Source organism: Pinus tabuliformis, chromosome X (genome assembly GCF_031772625.1).
Source record: "Pinus tabuliformis cultivar Carrire ecotype Pingquan chromosome X, CPIR1, whole genome shotgun sequence".
Lineage (NCBI taxonomy): Eukaryota > Viridiplantae > Streptophyta > Pinopsida > Pinales > Pinaceae > Pinus > Pinus tabuliformis.
Window position 1 is genome coordinate 37823733 of NC_142308.1, and position 19483 is coordinate 37843215.

At 38.4% G+C, this 19483-nt stretch overlaps 3 protein-coding genes across 3 annotated transcripts; all 3 read right to left on the minus strand.

Moving 5' to 3' along the window:
- Nucleotides 1-776: 776 nt before the first annotated feature.
- On the minus strand, nt 777-1553 carry LOC149138224 (uncharacterized). The gene has a single exon (XM_089450291.1). It carries the CDS (start codon nt 1551-1553, stop codon nt 777-779), a length of 777 nt encoding a protein of 258 aa, XP_089306417.1.
- A 10154-nt stretch (nt 1554-11707) lies between these two features.
- LOC149138225 (ricin B-like lectin R40G3) lies at nt 11708-12216 on the minus strand (the record flags this gene model as incomplete). The annotated part of the gene is made up of 2 exons (XM_089450292.1): nt 11708-11898; nt 11998-12216. Coding segments are annotated over 2 exons (399 nt in total), but the record flags the coding sequence as incomplete, so codon positions are not given.
- Nucleotides 12217-12218: 2 nt separating this feature from the next.
- LOC149138226 (uncharacterized) lies at nt 12219-13235 on the minus strand (the record flags this gene model as incomplete). The annotated part of the gene is made up of 3 exons (XM_089450293.1): nt 12945-13235; nt 12441-12757; nt 12219-12323 (listed from the first exon to the last, which is right to left on the minus strand). Coding segments are annotated over exons 1-3 (444 nt in total), but the record flags the coding sequence as incomplete, so codon positions are not given.
- Between the last annotated feature and the right edge of the window lie 6248 nt (nt 13236-19483).

The window sequence follows — 19483 nt, forward strand, 5'->3', positions numbered from 1 at the left end:
CTAAGAGGGTTTTGAAACGACGAGCTATGATATTGGAGGCTCCTCCCATTAACAGTGTGTCGTCAGCAAATTGGGAGTGATTTATGTTTTTAACTCCATTCCAAAATTTAATACCTGTGATAAGACCGATTCGTTGATTATAGTCCAAGGCCTTACTGAAGGACTCAGCCATCAAGATGAACAGGTAAGGAGAAAGGGGACAACCTTGTCTTAGCCCTCGAGAGGATTGAAAGGAAGGCCCTGGTCTGCCATTAATGAGAGGAGAGATCCAAGGACCTGAAATGCAAGCTTTGACGAGGTCAAGGAAGGGCACAACAAATCCCATTTTCTTTAGAACATCAAATAGGAATGAGTGTCTAACTCTGTCGAAGGCATTGGCTAAGTCCAGTTTTAGAATGAAGCCTTTTTCTTTTTAGATTGGCTAGAGTGTATAGCTTCTTGGACAAGGAAAATGGAGTCAGAAATTTGTCTATTGGCCAAGAAGCCTCCTTGATTTTCATAGATGAGCGAGGGGAGAAGAGGTTTAAGACGAGAAGTGAGGATTTTGGTCAGAATTTTGTAAGATGAATTGCAGAGTGAAATGGGTCGAAATCGGGAAAAGGATGAAGGTCGATTCTCTTTAGGGAGGAGGGCAAGATGGGTGGCATTAGTGAAACCTCCAATTTTGTCCTTGCGTTGAGTCCATTTTATCATCTTGACAAGGTCTTTTTTATTATTCCCCAATAAGCTCAGTAGAAGTAGATGGGGAAACCATCTGGGCCAGGAGCTTTGTCTGGTTAAAGCATCCAGATAGCTCTTCTTATTTCTTCTTCTTCAATCTCATTGATCAGGTTTTCATTGATTTCCTCACTGATCTCAATGGGGAGGTGTTGCAGTAGATCTGAGTAATATTCAACCTCTTTTGTTTCAGTTAAGAGGGAACTGCAATGATTTGAGGCTGCCTTTTTAATAGCACCGTGAGTGGTTTGGAGATTGCCTTCAGCATCGATGATGGAGGTAACATTGTTCCTAATTTTCCTGACAGTGGCCTGCTTATGGAAGAAAGCAGAATTTTTGTCACCTCCTTGCAACCATAGCTGCCTTGATTTTATTCTCCATTTTTGTTCCTCCGCTCTATTGGCACGATATAACTGGAAGTAGAGATCGCCTTCGAGTGCTTTGTATTCCTGTGAAAGCCCTCGTTCCTCTATTATGCTGTGAACTTTCCCCAATTTGTTTTTTATTTCAATTTTGTCCTTCTCAGGTTTCGTATAGTAGTTTTTTGCCCATTCCTTCAAGGCGCTTTTGATCCTTTTTAACTTGTTTTCCCATATGTATCCCGGCGACCCTTCTATGTGCTGACTCCATGTGTTTTTGACAATCTCCTCAACAGTAGGGATGCTGCTCCACAGTGGACTATATGTAAAAGGTATGGGCCCTAAGGGACAATGGGCTTCGAGAACAAGAGTTGTGGGGTAATGATCAGACGCTGAATAGGGGAGAACAACAGCATAAGCGGTGGAGTAAGATGAGAGGAGCGTGACATTCACCAAAATCTTGTCTAGCCTCTCCATGATATTCCCTTTGCCCAGTCTGCGATTGTTCCAAGTATATCTGCGATTTTTTGGTACAACGTCAACTAGATCATAATCCTGCATGATGATCTCCAACTGTGTTCTGCAAGGGTCATGAGAAAAAAAACCTCCTCTTTTCTCGTTGGAGTGGAGTATGAGATTAAGGTCTCCACCAAGAATAATATTGTTGTTTCCTTCTTCATCTATGTCTGCTTTGAGGGAAGCCCAACACTGCTCTTTGTCTCTATAGTGTATTGGCACATAGATGTTGTAGATAACAATCCTTTTGTTCTGTATTAAGCTCTCTAGAGTGACTTTAATCCAGTACTGACTGACTATATCTGTTATGTGTTTCCAAACGTTGTGGTTTCAAAGGGTTGCAATTCCCCCAGAGGCTCCCCTTGATTCACTTATGCATCCATTATACTGCTTGAGTTAACCAATGATTTCTTTCATTTCATGGTGTCCTTGTTTTGTTTCTTGTAGCAATAGGATTTCTGGTTTTTCATGTATTATTAGATCTTTTAGAGCAACAATTTTGGAGGGGTGCCCTAGTCCCCTGCTATTCCAGGATAGAACTTTCATCATTGAGTGTGAGGGGTACGGAGAGTTGCTCACCCTCCTTGTTCCTTATGCACTGCTTCTTTACTGTTTTGCCCCATAATGTAGGTCTCTATGGGGTTTTGTGTACCCATGGGAATATCCTTTTGAGCGTTTTCATCTCTCTATTGCTTTGTAGACTTCCTTCCTGGCCCTTGTTTTTTTTGTGTGTCTAGAGTTACACCATGCTCTTTAGAAGAACTCCTGGTAGATCTAGAGGAGGGATGATCGTGGGAAAAGGAGGAGGAGATTAGCAGAGGGGAGGTGGGATCAATAGCATCAGCTTGGGACATGGAAGGGGGGTTATCTTCAAGGGGGGAAATGGCGGAAAAAGGGTTGGATGAAGTAGGGGGAGGGAACGGATGGGTAGGGGAGGGGGTGGAAGAGATAAAAAGAGGAGGATTCGGTGAAGAGGTGGAGGGGAAGGCTGTGTTAGCCTTGGGAGGGACAACTTCAGGGTTTGCCTTGGGGTTGGTAGCAGTCTTCTTTTTCTTGACTGTTTCCCATTGATCATCTTGTGAAGCATTTTCAACATCAACTAATTTAGACCAGCGATTGGCAAAATGGCCATATTCGTGACATACCTTGCATTTAAACGGGATTTTCTCGTAGTCCAACTGTTGGATGTGCATCCAGTCATCCACTTTGAGTTTGATGGCCTCAAGGAGGCCTTTGCCGAGATCAACTTCAACACATATGCGGGCGCAGGCTTGCATGTTGTCTTTTGGCTCACTATGATCAATAAATCTACCAACAAAATTCCCAATGGCTCGAACCGATTCATCTCCCCAACAGTGGAGAGGGAGGTGAGGGAGCCGAACCCAGACCAGGACTGCACTAGGGACATCCAATTCAAGGTCAAAATCCGGAGTCCATGAAACATGGTCCGTTTCTAAAGATTAGATCCTTGTCTTCTCTTGATTCAAAGTGGAAGGTGAAATACCCTTTCCCATAGAAGCGGATGGAAATTTTTCTTTGTATTTTATCAGATCAATTTCGTTCAACCCACCTTTGCACTATCTTTGGAGAGAGCTAGAGACCAGTGAATTGTCCGATGAGACCTCATTCTGCCAGAGAAAGTGCTGCCATACAAGGGAGAGCAAGAGGAAGAATCACCTCTTGAAGAACATCGAGCTTCTTAACAAACTTAGAGATTGTTGGGCGAGGGAGCTGAGGTGATAAGGATTTAACTAGGGCGGAGAAGGCGTGTTGGGCAGTAGCCGCCTCCAGGGTTGCATCTGGAGGGGCCATGGCGGAGGGCCGAAGGCCGCAAGAATTGGTCGGCGCTCAGCAGCAGCGTGACCTAGCCTGTTTGCCTATTTGCCTCCGTTTCCCCGAAAGGAATCCTGTCTTTAGTGCGACTTTTTGGAAGCTTTTCCGGTGGGTTTTTCCGGTTAAATTTCTCTAAAATCCAGCAGCAATTTATTGAAATCACAAGCTTGATGGGTAATACCTGCACAATCAAAGTGTCCTAGGGGTTTTTCAAGGTGCTGAATCCAAATATGAAGTAAAAAAATCAGTCTAAATAACACAAATCAAGATTTCCCCTCAAATTTTTCTGTCGGATTCCGCACCGGAAAGTCCAAAAAGTCGCACTAAAGACAACTCCATTTTTAATACTTAAAATGAAGTCGATATTAGATTTTAAACCTCTGTGGTGTTTTTTTAGAGAAAGAATTTGGATTTCCCGAATTGGTATGTGAGTCTACGTTTCTCATACATCATGAAGTGTATAGTAAAAAGAAGCGAAGCACACTCCACCTAAATTCAGATCTCCTTTCCTTTAAAAAAAATTCTCCTCTCCTCATTTTATATGTATCTAATTTTATGAGAAAATATTTTCGACGTAAATCACATGATAGAACATTTATTGACGCGTTTCGAACCAACGAGTGTGGTTCATCGTGAGGACAAGTTGAAGAACTAGATCTTGGTTGCAAATTTAAATAGGGATAGCAGATCCTCCAACGGATATGTTTGACTAAAAAACGACTATATTAGGTCTGACTAGATAAACAGTTAAGATTGACCAAGAACGGCTAGATTTGACTATTCAATCTTAATTTTATAATATTCTTAATCTATCATGTGATTTATGCCGAAAATCTTTTCTCATAAACTTGATATGGATCACAGAAGCCTCAATTCAACTAATGTATCTAATTGTTTACTGTCAGAAAACAAATTTACCAATGGATGAGGTAGCGCAAAAAATATGTTCCTAAAAATAGAAGGAAGAAACCAAGATACCAAAATTCGGTCAAATAGCTCTCTAGTCGAGCCACACCATCAAAATCGAGCTAGGTTAGCAGTGGTAAACTAGTGAACTTCAACCACTTCACTCCCCATGACAACCTAAAAAGTCTTCAGAGGAGTGAAAGTAAATGGATTACTATTTTTAAGATAAAAACTTTAAATCTAAGTAAATGGATTATTATTTTTAAGATATATAATTAATTAGATTTGTTTTGAATGATTAGAAAGAATAATTACCATTTTTTTCATTTAAATTTAATTTTCAAATTAAATTTATATCAAATTTATTTATTTATTAATTTTAGATTTCATGGTTAAACAACACTACACCATAAAAGTGTATTTATTTAACTTCATTTTCAATCCAAAAAAAATTATGTTGTGGGCACTTTTTTGGTTTGGTAGTTGGCCACTTGCTAAGGAGGATTGTTGCACAAAAACGATAAAACTATTGTACATGAAATGAATATTTTTAGGACGGCTTGACTAACTAATAATTTATTAATATAAATATAAGCTTTAAGAAGTTAAAGATTTCAAATCAATCCTAATCATTTAAAAAATCAACTTTTCCAAACTTGTAACATTTAATGAGTATTATTATGCCTCATGGATAGTGGTATTTTCAATGCTTTTTAGTAAGTTTGATTCGTAATGCAAACCAAACCAATAAATATTTCTAGGATTCTTAAACTGATTAGAGTTGAGTTAAAAATTTTATAAAATAAAAAAAAAGTATATATATTTATTTACAATGCAAAAAAAATAAAAAAACTTGTGATGGAAAAAAGCAACCTTAATCTCTCTGCTAATCGTCCCTCCAAATTCCAACTAAAATAAACCCCAACCAGCATGAGCATCGATCGAATCATTTGGGTCATGCATGTTAGAGCCAACAGTGCGTAGCAAAACAAAAGAGACAACAACAGCACATACAATCATACAAAAGACACAAAAGATTAACGTGGTTCACCCAACCATTCTGGGCTACGTCCACCAAACATAGGCATCGGCAATCTTTATTATCAAACAGGAGATTACAAGATATTCAATTTCCTCACAAACTCTCACACACCCATCCCAATCCGTATGGACACCTGTTTTATAGCTAAGAGAATCTAACTACCTCATAAATCCTCTTACAACAAATATAGGATGCATTAACTCTCTCCCAACAAAATAGAGCTAATATAGCGACACAATCTGATTGTTGTCACCTACTGAGATTTTTGTCTATCTTATTAAAACCGAAAATCTCAACAATCTCCACCTTGACAACAATTAGCCTGATGCCCTGTTTCTTTATTATTTATTTTTTTTGCAAGCCAAGAGAAGCCAAACACCAACGCAGCTTCTCTAACAAAACTGGTTTCGTGAACATGTCTGCACAGTTTTCCTTTGTATGCACCTTTTCAAGAGAGACTCCCCTTTCAGTGATAACCTGTTTTACAAAATGGTACTTTATTGGTATATGCTTTGATTTACTGTGATAGGCTGGATTCTTAGCCAAATGTATTGCACTTTGACTATCACAAAGTAACTTGATGTTGTCCTGTAACCTACCAAACTCACCAAGCAAGCCTTTCAGCCAAACCGCTTCTTTGCAAGCATGAGAAGCAGCGATATATTCTGCTTCAGTAGTGGATAAAGCAACAATGCTTTGTAGCTTTGACATCCAACTAATAGCTCCACCTGCAAGAGTAAAGACATACCCTGAAGTTGACCTTCTCTTATCCAAATCACCTGCAAAATCAGAATCAACATACCCGCAAACAAATTCACTACTCTTATTGTAAGTGATACAATAACTACTTGTGCCTCTCAAATACCGAAGCACCCATTTCACTGCTGACCAGTGTTCTTTACCCGGATTTGCCATATACCTGCTGACAACCCCAACTGCATGTGAAATATCTGGTTGAGTACAAACCATCGCATACATCAAACATCCTACTACATTGGCATATGGAATTCGAGACATATAATCCTTTTCTTCATCTGTATTAGGACATAAACTGGAAGAAAGCTTAAAATGGGAAGCTAAAGGGACTGACACAGGCTTCACATTGTTCATACCAAACCTCAAAAGTATTTTCTCAATATACTTCTGTTGTGATAGCCACAGCTTACCATTGCTCCTGTCTCTGAAAATCTCCATGCCCAAAATCTGTCTTGCTGCTCCTAGATCTTTCATATCAAATGTCCTTGCCATCTGAGTCTTTAACCTGTTGATTTCTTCAATGCTTTTGCTTGCTAAAAGCATATCGTCAACATACAACACTAAGATAATGAACATGCCATTACTTAACTGCTTAAAGTAAACACAATGATCATATTCACTTCTTATATATTTTTTACTCAACATGAAAGAATCAAATTTCTTGTACCACTGTCGAGGCGACTGATTCAGACCATACAATGACTTCTTGAGCCTGTAGACAAATTTCTTATTGCGATGCTGAACAAACCCTTCCGGTTGTTCCATATAAATTTCCTCATCTAAATCTCCATGTAAAAATGCAGTCTTAACATCTAGTTGTTGTAATTCTAAATCAAGCAAAGCGACTAATGCTAACACAATGCGAATTGAAACTATTTTAACAACTAGTGAAAATATCTCATGAAAGTCAATGCCTGCTTTCTGAGAAAACCCTTTTGCAACCAGCCTCGCTTTGTACCTGTCCTCCATATCATTCACACCCCGTTTTACCTTGAAAACCCATTTACATCCCACAGTTTTCCTACCTTTGGGAAGTTCAACCAGATCCCATGTGCCATTCTTACCTAAGGCCATCATTTCGTCCTTCATAGCTGCTCTCCATTTGTCACTTTTCGAACCTTCTATAGCTTCCTGATAGCACAGAGGTTCATCGTCATTAGCGGTAAATGCAACTGATGTAACATAATCATCATACCTTTTCCGAGGGCGTTTGATTCTTGTAGACCTCCTTAAGGATGTTTCTGGTGCTTCCACAATTGGTTGGCTACCACCTGTAGGAACTTCTTCATGATCACCATCTGAGACCTGTTCATGACCTACATCTGAACCCTGTTCATAATCCGATTCTGAAACCTGTTCATGACTAGAATCTGAACTATGGTCATCATGACTATCATTAGAAGTGTTGTCAAACTGAATGCGTTGAAAATCAGATACATCATCCTGTTTCAATTTATTATCTACATCTAACTGTACAAGAGAGGATTCATCAAACTTTACATCTCCGTTGATGATGATTTTGCGGGTAGTAGGATCCCACAATCTAAATCCCTTTGTTCCATCACCATACCCAACAAAGATATACCTTTTTTTATTTTGGATCTAATTTAGTTCGCTGATGTTTAGGCACTAGAGCATATGCATCACAACCAAATACTCTGAGTTTAGAATAATCACAAGGGTGACCTTTCCATACCTCTTGAGGAATCTTGCAACCTATCGCTATCGATGGTGACCGATTTATCACATAACAAGCTGTAGCCACTGCTTCTGTCCACAACTCCTTCTGCAAACCAGCGTTACTCAGCATACTCCTTGCTCTCTCCAAAAGAGTCCTATTCATGCGTTTAGCAACTCCATTTTGCTGAGGAGTATAAACAGTAGTCTTATGTCTCTCGATCCCTGCATCCTTGCAATAGTTTTCAAACTCCTTGGAGGTAAACTCACCACCATTGTCAGTTCTTGAACATTTTATAGTTCTACCAGTGATGTTTTCTACCAATGCTCTAAACTGCTTAAAAACTGTAAAAACATCAGACTTCCTTTTCAACATGTAGACCCACACTTTCCTAGAAAAATCATCAATAAATGATACAAAATATGACGAGCCACCATACGAGGTTGTAGGTGCTGGAACCCAAACATCTGAATTGATATAATCAAGTATTCCTTTACTAGTATGTTTGCCTGTTTTAAACTTTTGCTTACATTGTTTGCCAAACAGACAATGTTTACAGAAATCTAACTTTCCAGACCTTAGATTAGGAAGTAACTTGCGATCAGCCAAAATATTTAACCCTCTTTCGCTCATATGGCCCAACCTTTGATGCCATAGGCGAATGGAACTACTGTCATGTTCAGACACAGTAGACACATGAACTAACCCTGTTCTTCCTTCTAACTGAAATAGATTTCCTACCTTCTTAGCTTTCATTACTAGTAAAATACCTTTGTAAATTTTCATTACTCCACCTTGAATTACAGTATTATATCCATTTGTGTCAAGTGCTCCCAGTGAAATTAGATTTTTCCTTAAATCTGGTACATGTCTTACATCAGTTAACATTTTAGCTGTCCCATCAAACATTTAAAGCTGTATACTCCCTATTCCCACAATATTAGATGTGACATCATTACCCATGTACACGACTCCATCATTAACTGATCTATACGTCTTAAACCATTCTCTATGAATACACATGTGGTTTGATGCACCGGAATCTAACAACTAATGTTGATCATGATTTGAGAAATTAACTGATAACACTTCGTCGCTCATACCTGAACCAGATGCCGAACCTGTATCGGTCGTGTTTGCTTCCTTCTTCTCTGTCGATGAAGCTTCTTTAGAAGTTTGTTGTCGCTTCCAGCAATCCTTCTTCAAGTGCCCCGATTTTCCACAAAACCAGCACTTTACTTTACTCTTCTTTCCTTTCGACTTTGAACGCAAAGCGTTGTGCTTACCAGAGCGTCTTTCTCTAGAACGACCTTTAGCCATCATTGCCTCTGATGTAGAGGTGTCAGCGTATGACCGCTTCCTGGTCTCCTTGGACAGCAAAGCTCCGACGACATCATCAAATTCAATGGTTTCTGATGAACTAAGACTTATAGAAGTAACAAAATGATCCCATGACTCGGGCAACGAGCACAATATGGTTATGGCTTTATCCTCGGATTCAAATTTTACTTCTATGCTTTCTAATTGTACCAATAGAGTATTAAAAACATTCAAATGATCAGTAATCAAAGTACCTTCCTTCATTCACAAACTGTATAGCTGCCGCTTCAGGAGAATTCGGTTTGTCAAGGATTTCATCATATACAGCTTCTCCAGCTTCGTCCACAAACCAGTAGCAGTTTTCTCAGACACGATGTTAAACAAAACATCATCCGCCAAACACAGTCGAATACCGCTCAAAGCTCTTTCATCCAATTCATTCCATTCATCATCTGTCACGGGGTAAGGCAGTTTGGATCTTCCCGACAGTGCCTTTGCCACGCCTTGTTGTACCAGGAGATCATGCATCTTTACCTTCCAGATCTCGAAATTGTTTTTGCCGTTAAACTTCTCGATTTCAAACCGGGCACTCTGAGTTTTCGCCATCTCGTTTAAAACAAACAATCTCCAAATCCAACTTTTAAATACAAGAAGTTAATATATAAAAAACGCCTATGCCTTACTGTACCAAATCCCTTTGCTGTTTGAATTGCAAATTACAATTTAAAAACGAGTAGCAAATTTTACCAACGCAGTTGGCGCGTTGGCGCTATCGTCACTCCAGCAAATCCACGCCAGCAGCAAAAACGCTCAGAGTAACAAAAAAGGCGCGTCTATCCCCTTCGGATCCGCGCTATTTAGGAAATTGGCGCATTGGCGCTCTTAATACAGCCTTATCCGCGCCTTTTCAGTATTTTGGCGCGACTGTCTTGACATTACCCGCGCCGGTCGCAGAAAAACAAAAAAAAAAAATACTCCACCGTGAATGCACTTACTGATCAAAGACTCCACATATGCATCCGCTCCACGACATACGCACTTAGTTGAACAGTGTTAAACATCATCAATTGGCTGGAATTCTAGTTTATATTAGTTTATATTTTTCACACAATCTTAACGAGTGAGGACTCGAGAAGGTCATGTAACAAGTGAACGTTAGATTTGGTGGGAGAATGACAAGACTTCCGTGACCATGTCTTGTAAGGTTGAAATTGGAAATGACTTCTTTATGCTGGTGATTGGTGATATGCAAAACGCTCCAACAGCGTTAAACTACCGCCACGTTACACACTCGAAATTGACATGTAAACCAGCCAACACACCTCCAGCCTCCAGCAAACGTGAGCCCGCCACACCTCTGCTGCGCCACTCCTCCAACTCGCTCTGATACCACTTGTTAGAGCCAACAGTGCGCAGCAAAACAAAAGAGACAACAACAACATATACAATCATACAAAAGACACAGAAGATTAACGTGGTTCACCCAACCATTCTGGGCTACGTCCACCAAACATAGGCATCGACAATCTTTATTATCAAACAGGAGATTACAAGATATTCAATTTCCTCACAAACTCTCACACACCCATCCCAATCCGTATGGACACCTGTTTTATAGCTAAGAGAATCTAACTGCCTCATAAATCCTCTTACAACAAATATAGGATGCATTAACTCTCTCCCAACAAAATAGAGCTAATATAGCAACACAATCTGATTGTTGTCACCTACTGAGATTTTTGCCTATTTTATTAAAACCAAAAATCTCAACAATGCATCATATGCATTCTCATCAATAATGATTATGATGTATGGCGCTCATCAATAAAAGGCATTTACATAGGAATATGCGTTAAAAAGAGGAGGCACTAGATACTTTGTGCTTTCATGCAGAAGAAATTGTCCCAAAAACAAACGGTTATTTTTAAAATAATTTTCAATGCTAACAATGCACCTTAACTATCATAATGGAATGACAGTTATGTGACCTCATCAAATTTTCATTGTTATTATTAACCATTTATCCAATCATCTTTAACCACGGTAAGAAAAAACATATCAAAAAATTTGTCCACCATATTATTATAAATAAAACTAATAAAGTCAATCATCCATTTAAATCTATCTAAATAAAATTATGTTGCTGCAAGATTCCACTTTTTAGTCTCGAACAAATAAAACTAATAAAGTCAATCATGTTTGTGAGAGATTTTTCGATGAAAATCACATGGAATATCATTTGTCCACGCGTTTCGAACCAACTAATGTGGTTCATCGTCTATTTAAATCTATGTAAATAAAATTATGTTGCTGCAAGATTCCACTTTCTAGTCTCGAACTTTCTTCTAAAAGTGGAAAACATTAAGAAAATCCCTTTTACCTCATCAAAATGTTGTTTACTTTATTATTCATTAAATTAATGAAAGGTTCAAATATTAATATTCTTTAATTCTGTACTCATGTTAATTAATGTTTATTTTATGCAGTTGGACGAATAGGGGTTTAAATGAATACCAGTAAGATTTTTAATACTAGTATCTTTGTAATTAGAGTATTTATCAGAGGAATTGAAATCAGGCTTATCATATCTATTAAAACTTGCATTTTGTTTTAATATCAGAGGCAATTGGAAAAATAAACACATTTCTTACTGTTTGGGTTTCCCGAAAGTCCATGCTTAGGGCCTGACCAGTTACCTTATTGACCAGAAAAAACGAAGGTTGGTCAACTTCGTTCTTTATGATGTTGTACGTCTCATCCATAACCCATCGCTGCAAAAGGGAAAATAAACTCAGCAAACACAGAAAATCAGACCACCAAAAATCCCATATAAAACATACAGATTTCTAGAAAATTTGTAACAAATATACCTGGAACTGGTCACTGGGATTCACATGGGCCAAAACGACAGACCCATCACGGATCGCGAGCCAAAAGTTGGGATCAGCCCTGGTAAAAACCCTCACGACCTGCCCCTGGGACAGAACAAACTCGCCTCCAAGTCGCGGGCACGAATCCCCCTGAGGCCCGTAGCCAGGCCATGTGAACGAATCCTCGGAAGGCCCACTGCTAGGTCCCTGGAACGAACTCGATAGCCAGGCCATGTGAATGAATCCTCGGAAGGCCCACTGCTAGGTCCCTGGAACGAACTCGAGGGAGTCTCACCTTCTGGTTTCTGAAATGGATCAGGAAATTCCTGGGGATGACATGTCCAAATCCCCACTGAGTATGATGTTCTTCTCCATCTGAAAATTGTTGATGGGCATGATGAACTGTGATTAGGGCTGCAGTTGCGGTGGTGGGGGATACTAACCTGGTTCTGGGAATTGGGTTCCCGGGAAAGAATGGTATCCTCTGGCGCTGAGAGGGTGGAGAAAGTCTGAGCTCGGCTGGAAACCGTGGTGATGCTGATCTTGAAGTCGGTGATGGACTTGGCGCTGTGTGGGAGTTCCATTATGTTCCTTACTGGTGCTACGATTCGATCGTTTGAGCAGCGAAAGGGCGAGATTGCAGAAAGTCTGAATAATTTGAATGAATGCATTAGGGGAAGCAACAATGAAGAAGCAATTTGCATCATGCTGGTTGCGATTTTTCTACCTAGTATATTGGTGCAGGTTGCCCCTGATTGCTCTGAAAATAGTAAATCACACAATTACACACATGAATCTGCCAATTTTTATTTGGAATTCTTACTGCAGTAGTCACTCACAATGCCCTTGATTGCACTGCAAATAGTAAATCACACAATTACACACATGAATTTGCAAATTTATTTTGTGAATGGATACAACAATAAAAAAATACAATAAATAACAACCTGATAAAACCACCATGCCCATGGTTGCCCACAACCAGCAAATGTGCGCCCAATTTAGTCACAGCTTCGCATATCCTCTCCTTGGCCTCGCCAGTGGCAATGCATTCACACCATAACGATCGCAGATCTTCACAGCTCAGTTTAATACTCTTTGGGTGCTCCTCTTTGCATCCAAGTCCAGAAATTCAAAAACTTAATTGCTCAGAATATACCCTACATGGACAATACATATGATTCAGACTATCCAATCACACGATGATTCAGACTATCCAATCACACAATAGAGAATTTTTAATTAGATTGTGCGTAGGCGTCATTCAAATGCCCTAAACCTCCTACCTTATGTCAGTTGAACATTATCCCTAAACTGCCTGGCGAACCCTATTTCCACCTCTATTGTAAAGTTAATGCACCTGACATGCGGGGGCGATACCAGATATAAATGTCAGCCTGCATTAACTTTACAATAGAGGTGGAAATAGGATTCACCCCTAATATATGAGGGATCTTCTAACTCAAGCAAGGCAGATATACGATGGATGAGGCGCATGTTTGGGTGCGTGCTGCACTCACAAGACACTGTCAGGCCTGTGTTCCTTGCCTTCGCTCAGGTCGCATGCACTATGAAATAGGCGTACTGCCTTCTTTATTATATCTTTTGGGAATTACAAATCCTTTGGAATTGTTAGTACTAATGTTCAAGGGTGTTAGTCTAAAAGGCGGCGTTGTTATAATTACATAATAAGACCTGAGGAAAATTAACCAATGAGAAGCTTGAAAAAATAAAATTAAAATAATAAAAAAATTATTTTATTTGCTTTTATAATGTTAACCTTATAGCATATAAGTTTAATTTTTAGTCAACATTCAATTTATTTGATGGTGAGCGCAAATGGAATGTGTTATATCCCTGTGGGGGCTGTATGATTTATTTTTACATTAAATCATCCTTTGAATAATGACAATCAATCATAAAGAAATATACAATTAGTTCAAGCTATATATATCCACAACCAGTGAATTCACAACCATATATCATTCATTTATTACAAACAATAATAATAATATAAGAGATATTTTTCTAAAATCAATGATATTGTGCACCAAGGGATGTAACTTGATTTCGGATTTGTTAATTTCTTGAGCTCCTTTGATGCAGTCTTTGTGCATGTGTGGAATTTTTTATGTTGTGACTGGAAGTTTCTAACACACTGGTTTACCTCCCATCCTACTCAGATACTCTTCTTCCTCATGCACCCTCAAGTTGTAGTGTGGTTGGAGGAGAGCACTCAAGAGTTTCCCACTCAAAGAGCCTCCACTTCCACCAAAGTCACTATAGAACTCAATAATCACTCTAACTTCACATTAGCATTATGATAGTGATCTAATAGTAGGGCTAAAAGTCTCTTTCCGATAACTTGTTCATTCTTCTATATAAGGTTTCAATGATGACACTTGTCACTTCATGAAAAAATAATTGTTTTCATTAATCCAATAATTTGATTATTCATCTATCAATGTGTCAATCTTTCACCAAAGTTCTCCTAAAATTATTTACTTAATTTCTTATTAAAAGTGTTATTTTCCCTCACCCACACATACTTTCTTATTTTTTCCCATAGATGCCCTTTGATCCCAATTTCTACTCTATTATGTGTTCATTATCGTATTTCAACATGTAGGTCTATTTTGTTCCTCAACTACTCCCTATTTTTTTCAAGTTGAAGTCTTAGTTGAAGATCTTTGTGTTATGCTCTTGCCACATGGAGGTTCTCTCATAAATTTCAATTTCTCGAATTTTATATTATTATTATTTAATTTCATGCACAACCCTTTTTAATTAATGTTTCTAATTTAACTTTATGTCCCCTTTCCCCTTTATTTTTTGAATATATATATATATATATATATATATATATATATATGAGTTATTTAAATATACATTATATATTTAAGTTTTTTTTAAAGTGAGGAGGTTAGGGTTACTTATTTGGTTCAACTCTTATGATTTTAATATTCTCCCTTTTCCCAAGGTTTGATTTTGATTTAATTATTTTTATTCCAACAACCCACTTGCTAAATTATGTGAATTAGTGCTTATCATTGTACGACAATCAATTCTTAATTATTTTCCATTTTTTTCTTCTTGCTGCCAAGGGTGCCAGACCGTTTTCTCTTCAGACATCCTTGACTACAATGGGAAAAAACTGACATGATGGAAAATACCATTATAATATTGTGTTTCCTTCTATGGTGAGATTAATGGTGTTGGGGATCAAGGAATCCACCCTCATATTCACCTCCCAGTAAATCTTTGCGAGTGACCCAATCCAAGGTCCACCCTCACGAAATTGTGAGCTTTAAGGCGAAGGTTGTTGGAAATACTTATAGGGGGGTGAATCAATATTCCTTAGCAAACAACACTTTTAAATCTTTTCAGAGCATTAGTTAATCTTCAATTATTATTAATGTTTATGCAGTACTAATAGTAAATAAAAGAACACAATAGACACAAGCATTTTAGGTGGAAAACCCCCTTTGGACAAAAACCACCGAACACTTTTCCAATAAATTCTTTAATCTTCAGCTCAAACTGAAATGAAAGCAACAACTTCCTAGAATTCTAGAAAAGCATTCTTCCCTATCTCCCACTGGAAGGATGCCCCAACGCCCTGGTTTCTTCAGTAGTCAACTGAATGTATCCCCCAACATCCTAGACCAACCTACCACCCTGAAGTGTCCACATGCTCCAACCTATAGGCGACTTCATGCACCAGCCTAACACCTCCCTGCCACCCTATAATGACTGAAATGAGCCAAGAGTGCGGATTCCTGTACCAGGGACAATGATCCACGATACAATATGATTTACAATGATTTTGATCGAACACCCAATCAAACTATGAACTGCAACCCAACCACGAAATCATCCCAACAAAGACTCCTATACCTCCCAATAATGCCTTTTCGACTCTAGGCAGATTGACTCTTTTACAATAATGACTCTTCCAATGATGACACTTTTACAAATGACTCTTTTACAACTTTACAATGATGACTCTTGGCCTTGACACTTCTTCACAATATACGAATGGCTATCATGTCTTCAAAGGATGTCCCGCTGCAATGATTCCTTTGATTTGATATTTTTTCTCTTGAATTCTTGCTTGAAGTTGTACTTGAATCTTCTTCTACCTGCATGCAAAATTTTCCCCGTGAAACCAATCCCAAAAAAAAACAAAATACCCTTCAACTTACCTATGCGTGCAAAACACATGTAAGTGCATAATAATGAAAAAATACAAATTAAAATTACAATGTGTACCTGAAATGTGCTTGTCACTTTTGTTGTTGACTTGCTGCAGTAGTAAACAAAGACTCCCACTCTTGATATAGGCTTGGACTCTATGCAAGACTATATCAAATGAACTAAAGATATATACAATAAAAACTGATGACAGACCCTAGACTTGTGATGGACCAAGTTCTAAGTACAATAACAGAGACCATTCTATCAACTACGACAAGACAAGTAACATAAACTTACAACATCATATAGATTTAGAAAACTTGGTGTAGCATCAAGAAGATGTAGCATAAAATGTGTAGTATAAGAATAGGAAATCCGAAAAACTAGTTGTGACATATAGAGACATAGAGATATAACTGAGACACTATATATACTTACGTTGTCCTGCAAAGACATCTGTTAGAGATGATACTCAAAATTCAAATGTAAACACTAATCATACATACCTTGTTGTAGGATACTTACCCTTGAATATTGATGTGTGGTCCTTACTGCAGTGATCCTTGAATGCATGCTTTTTCTTGCCTTCTAGGAGCTCGATATTGAATCTGTTGTATCTATGTAATTTCATATCTCTAGGGTTTAAAATTTCGTTCTGTGGTAGCCCTCTGAGTCCTCTTTCCAATCCCAGGGGTCTGATCAAGATTTGATTATTCAAGAAAGATTTATTCCCAATATCCCACAATGACCTAATTATAGACTAGTTGAGTAGAGAGAACTTGTACGAAGTGCCGTGTGTCAATGTTGCGAACTTTGGCCCTGAAAATGCTACTCATAAACTATAGTCCATCCTATTTCTGTGGCTATTTACGAAATTTGAATCCAATTCTCAGAGAGAAAGTTATGATGGTTTTCCCAATGTCACCTGTTTGACATGGAATTTGGGAGCCTACAAAAACCCTAACTTCCTCAGATCATATCTCCGAAAATATAGCGAACCAAGATCAAAAATTCGGTCACGAGATTCACCAAGATTTCGGCTCAAATGGGTTTTAATTTCCGCTTCTGAAGCTTTTCAAAAAAAGGTTATAGAGAAAATTCCACGATGACCTGTTTGAAGCCACACAATCCCTACTAGAGGAGGATATGATGGTCATTATTTATATGAATGTCTTGCGTTGAGAGGGTCCTCAACAAGTGAACGTTGGAGGGATTTTAGGAGAAATTTTTATTATTATTAATTATTAACTATTCAATGACCACAACCAATTATGAGTGCCATGCCACAACCCCATAAGGTTTTAGCCCACTAACTGGGGTTACTAACTTCAAACATGAATATCTCTCAAACCGTGAAGAATTACTTGGTGTGTCATATATCAACAGAAACATCTCGATGAGTAGAATCCATATAGAAGATACTTGACTCATAATAGAGTAAGTTGTCAAGTCAAAATTCCCATGCAAGATCGGGGTAGCCCCTGGTGCTGCTTGGGTTGACATCAATGACAACCACTGATCAACAATCTCCCCATTTGGCATTGATGGCAACACAAGTACTCCCCCTTTGATCATGAAACCTCTTCGTATTGCTTTCTCTCCCCCTTTGTCATCAATGGAAAAGGGTAACTCCCCCTGGAAAACAACCATCCCGTGGACCTGTACACACCTCCACTCCCCCTTTCTACTCAAGTAGATAAGAGAAAGAGTCTAATGAAAATTTGGGAGAATCCCAAGCTTTTGGCTAAGATACTCAAATTCTTCACGAGGTAATGGTTTGTTAAAGATGTCAATAATTTGTTCCTTTGTGCCAACATGTTCAATCTTGATATTATTTTCAGCGACCTGCTCTCTAACGAAATGATATTTAATCGGAATGTGCTTTGTTTTGGAATGCATCACAGGATTCTTGGAGATATGGAACTGGTGTTATTGTTGGAAATAATACTGAGAGGGGGAGTGAATCAGTATTATCAAGTCAATTATTTTTCATTTCATAATCAGATTTGTATACGCTACTTCAGTTAGTTAAAACGACGTATATACGCAACTGCAGTTAAGGAAACTTGCGTATAACTTGCAGACTTATAATTTAATTTATTCTTCTGATGTTGATCATTAATTTGTGTGTTAGAACCATATAAACAGTAACCAGGAACAGTAAAACAAAACAGACAGTCACACACAAGAACACAAGATATAAGGTGGAAACCCAATGTGGGTGAAAACCACCTGCTGCAATTCGTCTTTATCTTCTTTCAATTAGAAACTTATTTTTACAATGTTTCTGTACTGGTGCAGTCTTATACAAGTATGCGGGCTTCTACCTGCAGAAGGCTACAATCTTCTCTTGTTTTCCAGCTTCTTCTGGAAGGGAGCTACAACCCCCTTAGCTCTTGTACTAGCTAATGTACTAGTACATAGGTGCTGACCTACAGAAGGCTACAACCTTCTCTTTTCTTCCAGGGACCACGTTTCATAAATTTTCAGACTAGATCCATCAATAACAATAATCAAACATCAAATACATCTGCAACAACCAATCTTCTTTGTTCCAATCAAAACTGAATCAAACAATTACATCTCTGAAAGCTGTAATCAGAATACAGTAACAGTAACCAGAAACCAATCCTGAACCCATAACACTGCAACAATAAATAGAAGTAGCTAAAACATATTTCATGAGACGTACGCTACTTCAATATGTAGAACCTGCGTGCATACGTTGCTGTATTAAGGCCAACCTGCGTATACGCTATTTTGAATTACCTAACTAGCGTGTATACGCGCCTTTGCTTCGCTGAACCTGCGTACAGATCTATAAAAGATAATCTTACCCTTTTTAGTTATTCAGACATTAGTGATACCTAGATCATCATATTTATAGATCAAGTCATGTTCCAAATATAACAGATCAAAATCACACAAAGATACTTCTCTTCAAGCCTTAAGATCTTGACCCATCAATAGAACTTATCCTTCTCCTTGCGTTCATGTTCCTCCTTGATTCAGATTCAGCTGTGCACCATAACCCAAAGACCAGTATTCTAGATCTTGCTCTTCATAAGATATTCAATGCTTGAGTGAATGCCTTTGCCTAATGATCTCCTTCCCTTTTTATAGTCTAAGGCCTTACTCAATACCATGGTCCAAAACCATAGAGAATCAATACCATGGACCCAATACCTGGGTTCAATACTTCGGACGAGATACCATGGTCCAAAACCATAGGTCCAAATACAAAGGACTAAATACCATGTACCAAAAAATAAGTTTTCCCACATGTACG